The 19,177-nt window shown below is 39.0% G+C and overlaps 1 protein-coding gene across 2 annotated transcripts in view; it reads right to left on the bottom strand.

Annotated features, from left to right (window-relative positions):
• Window positions 1–9,694: 9,694 nt before the first annotated feature.
• FAM117B (family with sequence similarity 117 member B) overlaps window positions 9,695–19,177 on the bottom strand; it is a 35,014-nt gene continuing 25,531 nt past the window's right edge. For both annotated transcript variants that reach the window (XM_060783107.2, XM_060783099.2), the window contains exons 4-8: window positions 18,536–18,649; window positions 17,346–17,489; window positions 14,595–14,820; window positions 13,715–13,835; window positions 9,695–10,946 (exon numbers count right to left, since the gene is read on the bottom strand). In XM_060783107.2, coding sequence (XP_060639090.2) covers window positions 10,628–10,946; window positions 13,715–13,835; window positions 14,595–14,820; window positions 17,346–17,489; window positions 18,536–18,649 — 924 coding nt within the window. In that variant the 3' untranslated portion in view covers window positions 9,695–10,627. The remainder of the gene's footprint in view (window positions 10,947–13,714; window positions 13,836–14,594; window positions 14,821–17,345; window positions 17,490–18,535; window positions 18,650–19,177) is intronic.

The following is a 19,177-nucleotide window of genomic DNA, read 5'->3' as shown; positions in this document are numbered from 1 at the left end:
TAATGGAGTGAAGTATTGCAGTGTGTAAGTGCATTTGACATACATTTCCAAATTAAACAAGGACATTGATAACCACATCTGGCCACATGTGTCTGATCTCATTATTAGCTCAGTTACGGGGGGGGGGGGGGGGGGGAATAAGGAACACCCGTTTTCACTTGAAATATTTATTGAAAGTGTGCGAATTCCATAAAGGTGAGTAAAACATTTTTGTAAAAAAAATTAATAACATTTCTTGCAGACTCAGGTCTTACATCAATCATTAAAATAAAAACAATAGAAAAACAAGAAATGCCCAAACACACAGGTGTGCCTTGAGAGGAAAAAAGACTTCTTAAAAAAATCTTATATGTAGACATCATTGGCCTTTGCAAATATAGTACACAGTTTACCCAAGTAGATGTGGATTGCTCCACAATGTCTTTCTCCCTAGTACAGGCAATAAAACAGGAAAGCCAGTACCTAGCAAGAAAAGGTAAACTTGGAAGGGAAATACATGACATGCCACTGGCAGTGGACTGCTGTGATTTAGTCACGCTACACAATATCCAGACAGAGTTAGGTGATAGGAGGAAAGATACACCTTCAGAGTATTTTATCAATTGAACATACTTAAATGAGACACTGACAGCAAACAAGATGTTGAAATCAGAAATGAAAATATTCATATTTAGTAACTAAGCCATCACTGAAAATTAGTTACTTGTTTTGTTACCTAGTACTGGAAATACCTATTGGTTAAGCAAATGTCGTCTTCATGACTCAAGAGTGTTTTCCAATGCTCCAAAAGGGCTAAGTTATGCACATTTGTATTTTGCTTTTAGTGTAAAATCCAAATGATACCATGAAACTTGCCAAAAGACAGTGATTATAGTCACATCAATATCTAGCTAAAACAATACATACAACTGTTCTTTCAAATAGCCCAGTTTCTGGTCACTAACTTCATACATATAATGGAAGAGAATGTTACCTATTTCATTTCATTTCTCAGATGGAAAACGTGTGATAAGCAGCAATGTTTCAAATGGAGGTTTAAAATTAGCAGCAATAGCAAAGAGTATATGTGTATTCATGCAGCTATTTTAGAAAATAAGAACATCTCATGTGGCACCGTGCATGAGATAACTGCTCTAGAATTGGTTCTCTGATGCATTTCAGCACCTGCTGTTTGCAGTAAAACCCATCTGAAATATACATTTCCTATAACTGTGATGTTCCCCTAGAAAGGTCAAGCACACAGGGACTCCTGGGAAGAAATCCAATGTTAAGCAAGCACAGGTGATAGTACACCAAACACTGCTTCCTTCCTGTTCTCTGAACAGTTCCAGAGCTGTGAACACAATAGGGAGGTGTAGAGAAATGTTTATTATAGAGTGTTTATTATACTGTATTTAAACTGTATTTAGGTTTTACATTAGTTGCTATGGCCTAACTGTGAGGGATAGGTTGCCATGGTAACACAGCCTCAGAGGAGGTGGGCGGAGTTTAAGGAGAAAAAGGTTTGAAAGCGTCAGTTAATTTCAGTCCGGTGGACGAGACCCGGGGAAGAGGAGAGTCAGTTAGGGCTCTGTGGTTGTGAAGCTGTGAGAATTCAGCAGTTCTTAGAATTTGTGAATATTTCTTCAGCAAGAGAGCTGAAGGTGTTACCTTGTTAGATTACTTAGGTTAAAGAATCTAACAGAGGGGGTTTTAAGGATCGCCAGTAAGGAAAGACTGGTGATCAGTGGTTTGTTCCGAGTATAGGGCAAACAGTGTGGACATTCACAATAGGGAACTCTGAAATAGTATAAGCACTTCACTAAAGAAAGAGTTTGTAGATTTGTAACATTCAGAAAGCTGAATGTATCTCAAACCAGCCATTTTGTAACATCAAGCCTTGTGCCAAGTTCAAACTCTCAAAACTGTAACAATTACGTTCTGTTAACAATAAAACTTGCTCTCTTTGTGTTTCAAACCTGCCTCCTCCATTGCTTTTATGCTTGGTGCATTCCACACTACCAAAATCACCTCACAACACAACTAAGGATAAACAGAGACATAAACCAGCGTCTCTAAACATATTGGTGGCAGCTTAATTGATATTTAAAAGAAGATTCCTCACAGAATATTGGTGACATTAAAGAAGATTAATACTTCCTCACATAATTTTTGGTGGCATCTAGTGAGATTAGCGCTGCTTCTTTACATTTTTGGTTGACAAGCGGTGGGATTAACGCTTCTTTACATTTTTGGTGGCAGCGGTGGGATTAACGCTTCTTTACATTTTTGGTGGCAGACGACGGGATTCGAGTAACAACTGATCGAGTGCCTTAAGTTTGATTTTAAAATAAGTTGTGAGGTAAAAGTTGTTGATAACATGGCTACCAGGCGGCAGAGAAAGCTGGCTGAGGAAAGAGAGGGAGACCAAGAGGAAAGCTCGAGCTCTGAGTCAGAGACAGAGGCAGTGCCTATGACAGAAATGGCTCTTAAGTACAAGTTAGAGATGAAACGATTGCAGATGGAGAGAGAGGCGAAACAAAGAGAATTTGAAGAAAAACAAAGAGAGAGAGAATTGGAGATGGAGAGAGAGGCTAAACAAAGAGAGTTTGAAGAAAGACAAAGAGTGAGAGAATTTGAACGGGAGTTAGAATTGAAGAGAATGGAGTTTGAGCTAGAAAAACAAAGATTGACTTTGTCTCAAACATCCAGTGATGTTCAGGAAGGGAGATCTGGACTGGATACCCCAGATTTGATGAAGAAATTCCCAAAATATACCAAGGAGGATTGTCCAGAGAAATTCCTAATATCTTTTGAAAGATGTTGTCGTGATTTTGGAGTGGCTAAGGAAAAATGGATGACATACCTTAGGCCACAGATAAGTGGGAAACTTTTGCAGATTTATGGACAGTTGCCTGAAGAATCTTATAGAGACTATGATCTGTTTAAGAAACAGATTCAACAAGAGTTTAGATTGACTCCGGAATATTATAGATTTAAGTTCAGATCCTTAAAGAAAGATAAAACTCAAAGTTTTGCTCAGGTGGCCTCTAGATTGTCTCAACTGTTCGATAGTTGGATAAAGACGTCTGAGGTAGAAGATTATCAACAGCTGAGGGAACTTTTGAAATTGGAACAATTTTTCCAATTAGTTCCTTATGAAATTCGTTGGGTGATTCAAGATCGCAAGCCATCCACGATTGTAGAGGCAGCGGGTATGGCGGATCAAATAACAACCTTGAAAGAAGGATTCAAAGGGGAAGATCTGCCAAATGACAAAAGAATAAACAGGCAGCCATTTTATTCACAACAAAAGCGCCCACAGCAAGAAAAGGGTGCTGACATAGAAAACACCCCCTATAGGAGGCAGAGTGTAATAAGACCAACTGCTCCTGAGGTAAAACGACGGTGCTTTCAATGTGGAGAATGGAATCATTTAAAATATCAATGTCCCTTGTTAAAGAAGGAGAAAACAACCCTCTTTGTGAATAAAATGAAAGAAACACCAAGGGCAGAAGCAGATACTGTTTCAAAGGAGAGTTCAAGCTCAGAGCCTCAAGAGAAACAATGTCTGTTTATCCTGTCAGGCAGCCCATCTAAGGACTACTTAGAAACCATTTCTATTGATCACAAAGACAGGAAAGGACTCAGAGATACAGGTTCCGAAGTATGCATCGCGCACCCTGAAATAATACCTCAGAAATTTCAACAGCCAACCTCTGAAATAAAATTAAAAGGTTTAGGTCCCGCGATCCCGACACCCGTGGTGACCTTGCCAATAGAATATAAAGGATGTAAGGGTATGTGGGATTTTGCAGTCAGTCCTGACATACCATATCAATGTTTAATTGGAAATGATTTGGCTGAGGAGATTAAATTCTGTAAGATGGCGTGTGGGGAGAAAGAATGTAACAATGAAAGCCCTGAACAGAAAGCCCTGTGTTTTGCCATACAACAAGATGGGGACGAGAGTCCAGAAACCAGCGCTACAGTGGCTGAGCTTGTTAAGAAGACGGGAGGAGTTGAGGAGATTCGGCAGGAACAGAGAGCCGATGGATCTCTGAAGCCTCTATTTGCTTTAGCTCAAAACCCCACAGTATTGCCAAAAGAACAGCCCTCCGAGTTTATACTGAAGAATGGTGTCCTATATAGAGAATCCAAAAGTGTAAACTCGACAGAAAGATCAGTGACATGTAGTCAAATTGTAGTGCCTCAAGGTTTTAGAGAACAGCTGATGAGGGTGGCACACGAAAACCCTCAAGGTGGACATTTGGGCATAAGAAAAACCACGAAGAGAATTACTAAAAACTTTTATTGGCCTGGCATGTTCCAGAGGATCAAAGAGTTTTGCCAGTCTTGTGACATCTGCCAGAGATTGAGCACTGGAAGGGATAAAGTTAAAGCTCCTATGATCCCTATGCCAATAATTGGAGAACCATTTTACAGAGTAGGCATTGACATTGTAGGTCCTCTCTGTAAACCAAGCAGACGTGGTTACCGTTACATTTTAACCATGATTGACTACGCCACAAGATATCCAGAGGCTGTAGCTCTGACTAACATCGAAACAACTACAATTGCAAATGCCCTGCTGTCCATTTGGGGAAGAACTGGATATCCCAGAGAACTGGTCTCGGACTTGGGAACCCAGTTTACTTCCAAGCTTCTGTCGAAGTTGCTGGAGTTATGTGGAATTAGACACCTGACTTCCACAGCATATCATCCGCAAACAAATGGACTGGTTGAGAATATGAACAAGACTTTAGTCAAAATGATAAAGTCTTACAGTCAGGAAAGGCCTTATGACTGGGACGTCAAGTTACAACAACTGCTGTTCGCCTACAGGACCGTCCCTCATGACAGCACCGGCTACAGTCCATTTGAATTGCTGTATGGAAGGAAAGCTCGTGGTCCGTTAGATCTGTTAAGAGAATATTGGGAAGAAAGTCCGGCGAAGGATCCTGTTCCAGTGACGGAGTATTTAAGAGATCTTCAAGCAACAATGCAGCTGGCTAGAGACATAGCTCAAGAACATTTGCTTGCGGCTCAGCAGAAACAGAAAGACTATTATGACTCTACTGCTAAGCCAAAGGTCTTCGACATCGGAGATGAAGTTTTATTTTTATCTCCCAACAAGGCCAACAAGCTTCAATTGGATTGGTCTGGACCATGGAAGGTCATCAGAAGACACAACCACATAAACTATGATATTTTTGATGAACAATCCAATGTAGAAAGAAGAGTCCATGTAAATATGTTGAAGCCTTATGTTGTAAGATCTGCAAATGTATGTTTTGTTGTTTCAAAAGAGGAATCCGGTCCCTTTTCTTTTTGGGAGGGTGATCGTGAACAGTACAGGAATTTAGATCGGGTAGATATGAACAGAGAATTGTCCCAACCACAGCGTAGAGAGGTTGTGGAAGTTTTAAGTAAAAATTGGCATTCTGATAAATGTAATATGTCAACAAATGAAAATGGATAGATAATGTGAAAGGTATGGATAACAAATTGTTGGAATGGAGTTTGTGTTTATAGGATTTTATATTTGAAACATGTTTAATTTCAAATGTTTCAAGTAAACGAAATTTAGTTACGGACGCCTTATCAAGGATTCCATAGGTTAAAGGTTTGTATATATGTATAGTTGAAATGTACTTAACTGTGATGTGTTTCCCTTTCAGAATTGATGTATGTATATTTATTGTTAAATGTTATGTAGGATTATTTTTGCTATTCTAGGATTAAGAATTGTGCAAAAATATTTTTCTGGGGGGGAAGGTGTAGAGAAATGTTTATTATAGAGTGTTTATTATACTGTATTTAAACTGTATTTAGGTTTTACATTAGTTGCTATGGCCTAACTGTGAGGGATAGGTTGCCATGGTAACACAGCCTCAGAGGAGGTGGGCGGAGTTTAAGGAGAAAAAGGTTTGAAAGCGTCAGTTAATTTCAGTCCGGTGGACGAGACCCGGGGAAGAGGAGAGTCAGTTAGGGCTCTGTGGTTGTGAAGCTGTGAGAATTCAGCAGTTCTTAGAATTTGTGAATATTTCTTCAGCAAGAGAGCTGAAGGTGTTACCTTGTTAGATTACTTAGGTTAAAGAATCTAACAGAGGGGGTTTTAAGGATCGCCAGTAAGGAAAGACTGGTGATCAGTGGTTTGTTCCGAGTATAGGGCAAACAGTATGGACATTCACAATAGGGAACTCTGAAATAGTATAAGCACTTCACTAAAGAAAGAGTTTGTAGATTTGTAACATTCAGAAAGCTGAATGTATCTCAAACCAGCCATTTTGTAACATCAAGCCTTGTGCCAAGTTCAAACTCTCAAAACTGTAACAATTACGTTCTGTTAACAATAAAACTTGCTCTCTTTGTGTTTCAAACCTGCCTCCTCCATTGCTTTTATGCTTGGTGCATTCCACACTACCAAAATCACCTCACAACACAACTAAGGATAAACAGAGACATAAACCAGCGTCTCTAAACATATTGGTGGCAGCTTAATTGATATTTAAAAGAAGGTTCCTCACAGAATATTGGTGACATTAAAGAAGATTAATACTTCCTCACATAATTTTTGGTGGCATCTAGTGAGATTAGCGCTGCTTCTTTACATTTTTGGTTGACAAGCGGTGGGATTAACGCTTCTTTACATTTTTGGTGGCAGCGGTGGGATTAACGCTTCTTTACAGGAGGTTTCCCACAGACGCACCAGTTTAAGAATTAAGAAATGGAGGGTGGATCATTTCCACTCCTCCTAATCCAAGCCAACTCCTAGTAAATCAGAGGAAGAAGGACAGAATATTCGATACCCATTTCTTGGGTATGGTCAGCGTAACAGAAATACTTGGAAAGTGGCATACATTTTTACGATACAGCCTAACCCACCCCTCATATTCACAGGACTAGTCTCTATGGTTTCATTTATCCACATCTGACAAATACGCCATCTCCAGGGATTTTCTAGGTTCTCCAACACTATTCTTGGGCTAGATATCCTTCACTTCAATAGGGTTTGCTATTCCCTGCAGTTTCACATATCCATGTGAAGTCAAGGACAGTATTCCCTGCAGATCTTTTTTTTTTTTTTGGATTACTACTGTATTACATGCTTACCAATGAATGACTTGGCAAAATGTCACAGCCAAACAGAGCGCTAAATCATGAGTGATGAAAGTTACAATTTTAGTCTCATTATTTTCAACTAGCTAAAGATGGGCCTACTCTAATTATACTTCCCCTGAAGTCCCTAGCTTAATCACTCTGACTTCACAGAGAGTTACTGGCAACCAAGAACCAAGCAGGTAAGTGATGAACCAAAACCTGAGCGAACACGTAATTGGAATTCCAAAGAACTGCTTGCTCCAAATATTATTTGTTATTGGCTAACATTTTTTCAGTGCAAAACAGGTGAGCAGTCTTATGGCATTCAATTTACTAGCCAAACAATTGCTGCTTATGACATGGATTCTTCAGCATCTTATTTCTTCACAGCCACAGAGATATAACCAAATATTGCTCTTTTAATAAAGGCTGGAGTGTCACCTATGTGATATGCACCTGCAGGCCAGCCTGAAGTACATTGAAGTCATGGCTAGTATAAAGCCATGGAAAAGTCATGTCAACTTTTAAAACAAGCACCTTTTACCACATCTTAAATACACCTTACAGAGACTATATTCAGGATTAGCATGTCGGCCATGCAGCAAAATACAACAACATTCCAAATGCGCAATACCTTTATCTGGCCAATTGAAAAGCACAAAATACATAATGCAAGTTTCCAACGCTCCACTGGCTTCTTCATCAGGCAAATGATCTTTAAAAAAATCATACAGAAGATGTTAAGATGTATGATTTTTAAACAACTTTCGCCTTATGAAGAAGCCAGGGAGCTTTTAAAGCTTGCCTGATGCATTTTACACTTTTTAGTTGGCCTCCCAAAAGGGTTTGACAAAAAAAAGTTTTGTGGATTTTGGGTTTTGTTGTATCTTACATCTTACAGAGATTCATGAGAACAGTGAATCAAACATTTTGAGGAACTTCAAAGACCTATCTTTTCCACAGAATTCTTAATTGAAATCTGGCTTTTAGATATTCAATGCAAATATTTTTCACAAGAACCACCATTAGTCTGGTAACTATAAACAATTCAAAAAACCTGAAATGCTGAACTGCATTTAAACAAACTGTAAATCCCTCTTGCACAAAAGAAGGCTGCTTCCACATGTTTCACAAAGACCAAACATTAGGAGTTTCATAAGAAAGCTGATGTGTGTCCAACAGATATTACAGACAACAAATATATTACATTGCTAGAAAATTTGACTTTGTTTTGACATCTCAGTTTGAAGGAGTTATACCTGATGCATGGGAAAACAATATACAAAGAAAAACAAAGTAAAGTAATAACAATTCTGGTCATTATAATTGGTTGTCCTAGGACTTGATATGCCAGCAAGTTAAGTCCATGGAATGGATGTGAAATCATCTTAATCTGCAAATAAAACATTTGAAAGCACAGTAATACAACAGAAACAAAGTAAAACTAATACAATGTGGGACTGGGGTATAATTAGGTAATACTTAAGAATTCCAGATGCATAGCTTTGTTGGGTCTGTTGCAGCAAACACAACAAAGTCCAACAGCACCTTAAAGACTAAGAAATATATTATAGCATCAGTTTTTGTGAGTCAGAGCTCCCTTTGTCACATGGACAAAGCAGTTACCTAACTAGGTAGGTACAGATACCCTGAGTATAAAGAGGTTGTAAAAACCAAGTGAAACCAAGGCCAAACAATGTAGAATATCAGTACTGTCACAGTACTAAGCAACTGTCACTAAGGAAAAACAAATAGAAGATCATGAGACATACTCTGAATCAGAGCGAGGAAAAGGGAGGTTTTGGGTGACTATCCAGAACCAGCCAGCCAGCTAGCATGGTTACATGGCCCTTGAGGCTGTGGGATCCAGGGATCTGTCATCCAAAAAGGCAGTTTTGGAAGTTGTAAGAGAAAGTGGCAATTTCTCCAGCTAAGCCTTATTCCCACCTGTTGATTGCTGGTGATGACTTGGTGCACCAAGATGAATAACTAAACAGTGTTGCTGTGGTTATTCATCACATCTGCTAGTCTGGAGTAGTTTGCCCAAATGTTGGTCATGTTTTTTTGTTAGTCTAAAGATACCAGAAAAACGTAACTCTTAAATTGTAACTTTTTATAGCTCCATAGTTGGCCCTAGTTCATTTTGATCAATGCTGTACCATCAAGTGTCTTTAAACAATGCTTAATCCATCCCCTATGAAAATTTGGAACTCTGGAAGCATTTTGGAATCTAAAAATTTGGCCTTTAAGCAACTGCTCTAGCTCATATTTTGTTGTGTAATGGACCTCCGTAAACACACTTTCAGAACCAAATCAGTTCAGTACCTTTCAAAAGAAGAGTTTGTAATGGAAACCCCTTTCTACTGTTGACTGTTACAGTTAGTTTCTTTTTTTAAAGTGACACAAGAAATGAAATGGGCCACATTTGCTGACCAATGACCAAGAATACCAAGGTCCCTTTAGCTTAACACCCTAATGATATTGCTCCTCAAAAGGAAGACTATGTCCACTGAAATAAACTGCTTTAACAATTACCATGCCTGACAAACTACGACCCTCAACAGACCCACAAAACAGTACTTTGACAAGCAGGAAGAACCATGCATGGCCATTTCAAGATCATATGACTACAAGGTTTATATAGTACAGTGGCAAGACAGGATAGGATCAGGTATATGCCAAAGGCAATTCAAGAGTTTGACAGCAACACAAGAAACCAAGATGTCCCAAGAGGCACTGATGTGACAGTTTGTTGGCATTTTTGCAGAAAGTGGAAAGGAATATCATTCTGAAACAAGAGTCACAAGACTAGCAACAAGTTGTTACAGTATTGGCAGAAGTGCTCTGAAATGCTATTTCCGGACAAGGAATTCTGTCCGTGTGCTTATCCATCCTGCCTTCACCAAAGATGTACCAATATTGCTTTTCTTTATAGTTTTGAGGATATTATCTGGAGAAGGGAAGAAATCAAAGTGGTCACACTGCACGATGTTGAACAGTAGATTCAGGGCTCTCTTCCCAACAGTAGAAACAATGCAGCAAGAAAAGTGCGACCACCCTGTCCCCTGGGGTATATTAACCCTCCCCCCTCATGAGTTGTAAATACTTTTTGGTGGGAAAAAAGACATCTTGCAGTATGAATTTGCTTCTTGTTCTCCTTGCAGATCTTGTTATGAACAGCTGGTGCGTTTTGAATTTTTCCTTTTCCAAAACTTGAAAATGGGACACAAAGCCTCAGAAAAACTGGTTCCTCTGCTGGTAAAGTAAGATGGATGATGTCTCCCTTCTTTATTGTACCAAAGCTTTAAAAAAAGTGCAGGTGAGGGACTGAATTGGAGCTGCTTCAAGACAAGTGTAGCAGTTGCTCAGCCACTCTTCTTTCCTAGGTCTCACCCGAGTCTCACAGTTATCGATGGGGAGATCAGGCTATCAGTAGGAACTGTTTATGAAACTGCCAACAAGAATGATGCAAAGAGATGCAATTCGGAAGGCTTGATCACAGCTAGCTTCAATACAGTTCTCTCGGAAGTAAACAAAGCCAAGTTTACCCTTCAGTTTCTTCAACATGGCCTGACTGCTGGAGCACAGTTATTGGTGGCATTATTTTGCTTGCTCCACGAGACAGTCGGTCTTGGTCTGTGCTTGCCGATAAGGCGGCCATGGAAATAGGCTGCAGCAATGCGGGCGTCATCCCAGTGGGGACGGTCAGGTTGTGAGTAGCACCCTTGAGAGTAAGATCTTGTGTGGGGAGAAGTGGCTTGAGGATACTGACAAGGCAGAAAGCGGAGCCACTTTTTGGAATGAAATTGACTTTATTCTTATCAGGACAATAAAAGGCTGGGATTTCATGCAACGGCTTTGGCCTATAGAGGGGAAAAAAGCAGCATCACAGCAAAAGACAAATATTAACATGGAAATCTCAATGTCACACCACAAGTTACATAACATTTGACAATGTAACTGAAGATATTAAACCATACAGAAATTAAATGTGGAAATGCTATACAAACACATTTAGAAGGGCTCTTAAACCTAATATTTCATTTCAAATCCCTCTTTCACTGGTATATAGCAAGGGTAGAAAACTGTGCCTAATTCCAGCCATATCAATTTAATTCAATTTATATTTAAATCTTAGAGTACTTCTGATTTCTCTACTGAATAACTGTATTATGTTCCTGGATATTTTAGAATAGCTTCTTTTTAAGAAATAGCTTGTCTGTGTGTCTTATCTAGACCAGGGCTTCCTAAACCTTTTCCACTCATGGCCCCTTTCTGCCTGAGAATTTACATGACCCCAGATATATAGTTATATAAAACACATATAAAATTATTTACTGATCATAAATCAGCATTTGCAAGGCTTGCTAACCAAGCTGATTTTTCTTTGTATGAAGTACAGCTGAAGCATTCTCTGTAAAAGCTGCATTGTTGCTAATAGATTTGTGTAAATATCTAGGTGGCAATTAGAAGCCTTTTAGTGTTGCGAAAATTTTCACAACCCCAATAAGGGGAACCCATCTGGGGCTGGGGACCCACAGTTTAAGAAGCAGTGATCTAGAGGAAGAGGTTATTCATTTTCTATCCTTATACATCTATATGCCACTGCTTTTTCCTCCCCCCCCCCCCAATCTTTCCACCCAGCGATGCATTTTATCCCAATTCTCATTGAATATTATGTACCACTGGTAAGAATTTTAGGGTTGAATTTCCTTTATGGCTCTTCTACAATAGACTGTTCACATATTACAAACCAACTGCAAGCTTCAGAATTTGAATGGACAAGGTAAGGTTTTTGTTTAAAAAAAGAACAAGGAGCTAAATTTAATGGTTAGTTCAATTTAGAAGCTTATTGAACAAGACTTTTTTTTTTATACTGATGCACATTTCATTCATTCATTGTATTTTTTGTTACAACTGACATAGTGTTTAGCCTATATAAACCAAGTAGCTTTGCCCTTGTTTCTACATATGCCTGTGTGGACAGAAAGTCATAGAGTGATGGAATAATGATTTTCCAACTGTTTATTTTCACAACTCGTATCTGATATGTGGCACTGCCAATTATTCTTTCCCAGCATGACATAGGTGCACAGAAAAGTAGTGTCCACTGGGAACAATTATTTCTTTCTTTCTGTGAAACTTGTCAGGGACCACTGAAGGCATATATCCAGGAGCCCCCTATGCTGCCATATATCCAGGAGCCCCCGGTGGCACAGTGGGTTAAACTACTGAGTTGCTGAACTTGCTGACTGAAAGTCGCCAGTTCAGATCCGGGGAGTGGGGTGAGTTCTCGCTGTTAGCCCCAGCTTCTGCCAACCTAGCAGTTTGAAAACATGCAATTGTGAGAAGATCAATAGGTACCACTCCAGCAAGAAGGTAATGGCACTCCATGCAGTCACGCCAGCCAAATGACCTTAGAGGTCTACGGATAACGTCAGCTCTTCAGTTTAGAAATGGAGATGAGCACCAACCCCTACATGACTAGACTTAATGTCAGGGGAAACCTTTATCTTTATTGCCATATAATCCAGATTAGTCTACACTCCCATATAATTGAGTTCAATGCCAACAATCTGGATTTTATATGGCAGTGTAGAAGGGCACTTAGATAGCACTATGTAGCAAAATTTGAAAAATGTTCTGTTCCTGGATTGAAAGTGTTATTTCCTGTTTAATTGTGTAGTACTTATTTTGAAAGAAGTTGTTATATTCCAGAAATGTTGTTAAATTGGTTAAGACTCTATGACAGTGGTTCTCAACCTATGGGTCACCAGGTGTTTTGGCCTACAATTCCCAGAAATCCTAGCCAGTTTACCAACTGTTATGATTTCTGGGAGTTGAAGGCCAAAAACATCTGAGGACCCATAGGTTGAGATCCACTGCTCTATGATATATTTATTGGAAAAACTACAGCAAAATGTGCTGCAGGATGTCCTGCAAAAACAATGTTTTTGCACTTTAATAAACGTTTTCTATGTTTTTATGACAGAACCAATTAGAAAATGACATTTACAATCCAGGAACAAAAATTGTGTAACATACTGTTATTTATTTATTTATTTCAAACATTTATACCCTGTCCTTCTCAACCCCCGGAGGAGGACTCAGGGCGGCTTACAAGCCAGCAACGATTCATGGGGCTGTTTGCTTTATTTCTTTTACCCTTTTATCCTCTGGCCCAGATTACTAGCTTCTCTCAAAACATTGTTATTACCAGAATCTGATGAAACAGGGAAACCTAAATTGGTATTAATGTATGAGAGCAGTTGCTAACCTTTTCTGGTCGATGGATACATTTCAATTTTTTAAAAGTAATGCGGGTGCAACCACAAAATGGCTGCTTTGAGGCATAAGGATCCTCGCACAAAAAGGTGGAACTGTCTCACCACACATGGAGAAAGCACACAAAAACACAGCCATATACTTTCCCCTTCTATTCAATCCTCCATTGAATCACTGGGAGGAAAATCCAGCACTCCACAATTGGGATTTCAAACAGCATTAAATAATTATTGTGTTTATAAGATTAACAAATGACAGACCTATGATCTGTGCCGTAAAGGAAATTCATACAAAAGGTGTACTAGCTTTTTAAATTTAGAGCACTATACTGTACAAGGCTACTTACAAGCTGTCTTCAAACACTTTAACCTTCTCACAGCCTTCAGGAGGTTCACGTTTGAACATGTAGCTGTTGTTGGGTTTTGGTGAGGTGGCATATTTGGGCAGGGGAGAACAGTTCCCATTCTCTGTAGTTAACATATCAAAACAAAAAAATCAATACCTCTTCAATCCTGACCCACACCGTTCTTCATTTACATTATATGCAAAAAGATATGCAATTTTGTCCAGCGTGTATCATACATATATGTTACTTCCATACCAATGTTACAGCTGAAATACGACATCTTGGCATATTTGCCTCTAAAACCCTAAATCAAGCTATAATTTAGCACAATATAGAACAGCTCTCAGCAGGATATGTTAAAATGCAATTAATTACAGCTATCATTCTAAGGATGTATTTGAACCAGGGTGGCAAAGTACGTCCCTTGACTTGCACACAGCTGTTCAAGAGTAGAACTCTCTGCTTTGGAGGGTGGTAGAGATTCCTTTTTTGGGGGCTTTCAAACAGAGGCTAGATGACCATTGGTCAGGGATGCTTAAACTGTGCTTTTCCTGGATGGCAGAATGAGGTTGGACTAGATGGCCCATGTGGTCTCTTCCAACTCTATGATTCTAACACATAATATGAACAAGTTGTGTGGTTTTGTTTTGTGTTTTGTTTCGGTTTTTTTTCTTTTTTTGAAATGACAGAATCTAAAAATGGATTATGGGAACAAAGGTGAAATTCCATAGATAAAATATTCCACATGGATATAAAGAGTCTTTAGGATTTGGGCCCAGACATAAAAAATCCAAGGAATGAAACAGGTTTTCATGATGCAAGGTAACACTTAGTCTGTACTGTGACCGAGGCACTATGAAGCATTTTATTCAGTGAATACCTTTATCTCTGGGGTCCCCAAGCAGGTCATCAGCAGGGCATGGGCTCTCCTCATTGCTCTCATTGGTGATGGCAAGGAAAGAGCCAGGAGACACAGACTGAGACCGGCTGCTATTGTTACTGCCCTTTTCTGCTCCACCGGGTGTCTGCGTATCAATGCTGCGGGTACTGCTGCTACGCTGCACCAGAGGAGGAGGAGCTCGATGCCCATCTGGAACATCTTGCGGCTGTTAAATAAAAACACATCATATACGTTGTGTCATGAAACTGATTATTAATCTAGTCTAGCTAAGAATCACAATGCATGTTAATAAACTATTTAGACCTTCATATAAATAAAGCTTCTTAGCAGATTAGTACTTTTTCAGACTTCAAGAAAAAGATGGGAAGCCAAACTTAAGGAGATTTGGGGTCTTGTAAGGCATTCTAGAGAAGAGAGCAGAGTAGGAGGAAGGGAGGGAAAAAAAACACACACACACTTAAAAAGATTAAAAGGATGATCCTGTATGCAAACCAACCAGACTGCCTTGTGAATGACCCCTTTCTTAATGTCTGTTTTCCTTTTCCTTGGTAAAGCATTAGCTTTCACATGCATGCATTAATTTAGTCTTGGAAGAATTTCATGCGCAACCAGCTGGATATGTTCTGAGATAACACTTCAAAGTAACACTAGTGGCCAAATAAATAATGTCTTCTTATGGCAAAACATAACATTCAGCTGCTCACTTCACCTCCTCCTGCTGCCCCCTCCCCCAGCTCAGTCTTGGTTGAATAATAACTATTATTATTATTATTATTATTATTATTATTATTATTATTATCCTTATTTATACCCTGCCTTTCTCCCCATGAAGATTCAAAGCGGCTAAAACTCCACACTAGACAAGTTTAACAGGTACAATACAAAAGTTAAAAAACAATTAAAAAGTAACAGTGGTAAAAACAGAATTAAAATACAGTAAATACCCTCAAATTAAATAAAAAATCTTTATTATGGTCATAGACCAGCATAAGGAGAGTGAGGTACAGTTTCATAAAATCATTGCACATTAAAATCTAAATACACTAAAATGGCCTTTAAAACTCATATTCCCCGCAATCCCATCCAACCTCCCTAAAACCTGCCCTTTACCCTTCCCCAAACACCTGTTGGCAGAAGGTCTTGACCTCCTTGCGGAAGACCAGGAGATGGACCCACCCTGGTCTCTCTTGGGAGAGTTCCAGTCTGGCAGCAGCCACTGAAAAGGCACTCATCTGTATTTCCGCTAAGCAAGTGGTGGGACCGAGGGAAATCCCTCCCCAGTAGCCCCATCTAACACAGACTGACTCCCTATTTCCAGATCTGTCTTATGACTGGCTAGGAGCACCTATGTCTTGTCTGGATCCTTGTCCTCATTCAGTCCATTATAGCTGTCAAACAGCTGTTTAGAACAGGAACCACTTCTTTGAAATTAGGTGGAAAGGAGTGATAAAGTGGGGTGCCATGTGAATATAACTGGTACTACATTCCAAAACTCTGGATGATCTCTCCCAGCGATTTCATGTATATGCTGAACAGCATGGGGGACAGTACAGAGTCCTGAGGGACTTCACAGGCCAGTGGCCATGGAGTCAAGCAGCCAAGTTCCCCAGCACCACCATGATAATGTCCCTCCAGGAAGAAAGGACAGTACCCTCCAAGCCCCATCCCAGAAAGGTGACTCAGAACGATACCATGGTCAATGGTATATAAAGCCATTGAAAGCTCGAGGAGGACCAACTGGGACACACTCCCTCTGTCCAGTTCTCTGCATAGTTCATCCACCAAGCCTGTCCCGTAACCAAGCCTGAAACCAGACTGAAATTGATAGAGATAATCTGCTTCATCCAGAAATCCCTGGAGTTGCAAAGCTACCACACACTCCAGAACCTTGCCTAAAAATGGGAGGAGACTGGTCTATAGCTGTCCCGTACAGAGGGGTCTAGGGAAGGTTTTTTTTTAAGAGATGGTCTTACCACAGCCTCATTGAGGCCTGTCCTGCCCTAATGTAGGGGACATTAATCACTTCCCTGACCCACTCCACCTCCTGGGCTGTTTTATGAGCCAGGAAAGTCAAGGCTCTAGTTCACATGTGGTAGCTCTCACCTCTCCAAGAATCCTGTCCACATCCTCAGGCTGAACAAATTGAAAGATAGCCATCAAAACTAGACAAGCAAGTGCCAAGATTACATCCACCGGAGCTGTATTAACTGTGGCATCTAAGTTAGAGTGAATCACAGTTCCTTATTATATCCAAAATGGGAAGCTGTGATTTGACATCCTTTTTTAAAAATACTGATCTTAAACCAGTGTGGTCCTGATTTAAGATTATATGTAGAGAATATTAAATCAAAGCTCATTATTTCAAACACAAGAAAGAACTGTAGTTTCAAGAAAACTAGGACTAACAAATTATACCATGCAAAAAAAGCAGGCGGAGGAACAAGGTAGAAGAACCTTTGCCTCTTGCTCATTTCTGGTTTCTCAAACTATGGTTTAAAGAACAAAGGTTATGTACCTACCAGTCCTCATAATTAAATGTCTAAACCTTCCCAGTAATGCGTTTGGTATAAAACTACACCTGCACATAACAACTTCAGTCCTCTGCACAGGACTGTGCTGTTGGTTTCCAAGAAATTCACTTGTCTTTCAGGCTCTACAAATTTGTATGGATGGCCCAGTCCATTACAGCTAATGGTAGCAAGGAATACTTGATTACAGTGATTTACTTACAATAAGTTGTTCCTCTTTCTCTCCTGTCTCCTTTATGATTATTTCAATCTCTTGATTCAGCCCCTCTATGCTGTTACGGAAACGCGATCCTGTTGATTTGGCAATTGGTATGACAGGGACTAGCACAGTCTTTGGGACGGGAGCCTGTAATGTCACCCAAAAGAAATAAGAAAGGTAGTGATTATATGTTGGAAATGACAACCTTCTTCAAGCCTTTTCTGGTAATGTTTATCTATGATCCTGCTGTTTAGTGTTTCTTATTATTTATGTTCTGGTATAGAGTTTCCTTTACTGTATGGTTCCTGAGAAATTATAAAAGGGGCTGCAGACCACATGCCATCTTTTTCTCCTCCTTTAACTATGTGACCTGTTTTGTTATAGGAGAGATGCCCTGGCTGGATGACACAGAGAATTATCTCCAACATATCTGAAACTGGACTGATAAGTTTTTTACCTGAGTATGCTTGAATACATGAATGTCATGAGTAAACCAAATATGTTATTTTTAATCAAAATCGACTTCATTTTTGTCTCTTGAGTGCATGATATAAAACAAGTTGTTTTATGGGACAGTATATTTTTGGGCACTGGAAAAAACACTTCTAGAACTCTGCTATTTTTCTGCACTGGCAAAATCTCTGTTTTCATACCAGATCTGAGATAACAGGTTATTACGTTCAACAACTGAAACCATTGCCTTGCATAATTACATCTGGTTGTATACAAGAGAAGATTCTACTCCAAAGGGGTTTTGGCTCTTTTCTGAAAGGGCATGCTTTTCTAAAAAGTTAGGATCTCCAAATGGTGTTTTCCAAAAGGTTATAAATATCATTTTCCAAAAGTATATTCCTATGGGCTTTATAGGAAAACATGTAATGTCTACTGAAGGTTCAAACTCAAAGTTTTGCAGGAATAATCCATGATAACTTGAAAAAGATCCCAGTAACCCCTCAAAACTTAAATCTTTTTTCTTCCTTTTCTTCTTGATATAGATTTCAAATGTTGAACTCCAAGTTGTGCAAAGCATTTGTTTAGTTAACTCAAATTTCATGTATGCTGTTGATCCTGTAATGGTGACAGCTAACATATATTTGGGACAATTCCTTTTTGCCACACAGTGCCTGAAATAGACTAATTGTTCCTGAACCATGACTTCTTACATTTTTTTTAATGAAATGTCATGATCTTACCTGGCATTGGTTAATGGCTGCATGATTACCATGGAATGGAGACTGCCTTTCTTTGTCTCGGTGATGCCTGCTACTGTGTTTACTTCTTTGCAATTGCTGGCGAAGTTTGGCAATCTGAAAGAATAAACCATTTAGATTTTTCTTTAAAAGTAATAATGAAACTTGTGAACAATAATTTTACAAGTATGATATATGCTATGAGAATGCATGTACCATATATACTTGAGTATAAGCCGACCCAAATACAAGCCAAATTTTACCAAAAAAAACTGGGGAAATGTATTGACTCGAGTATATGAGGGTGGGAAATATAGCAGCTACTGGTAAATTTCAAAATAAAAACAGATACCAATAAAATTACATGAATTGAGGCATCAGAAGGTTAAATATTTTTGAATATTTACATAAAACTGTATTTAAGGTAAGACTATCTAGCTCTGATTAAACCATTATTCTAACCTTCTTCAGTGTAAGTAATGGTGGCAATTATGTAATAATAAAAATAATAAAAAGAGAGTAAAATAATAAATATAATAATAGAGGAAAATAATGGAAATGTAATAACAGTAACAGAATCAACTAATAAATGCAACAATAATACATTGACTAAAATAATAAATGTAATAATAACAATAATAAATA

The sequence above is a fragment of the Anolis sagrei genome, chromosome 1, assembly GCF_037176765.1.
Source record: "Anolis sagrei isolate rAnoSag1 chromosome 1, rAnoSag1.mat, whole genome shotgun sequence".
Classification (NCBI taxonomy): Eukaryota; Metazoa; Chordata; class Lepidosauria; order Squamata; family Dactyloidae; genus Anolis; species Anolis sagrei.
Note: the sequence above shows the minus strand (reverse complement) of the source record. Positions and strands in the feature narration are given on the sequence as shown.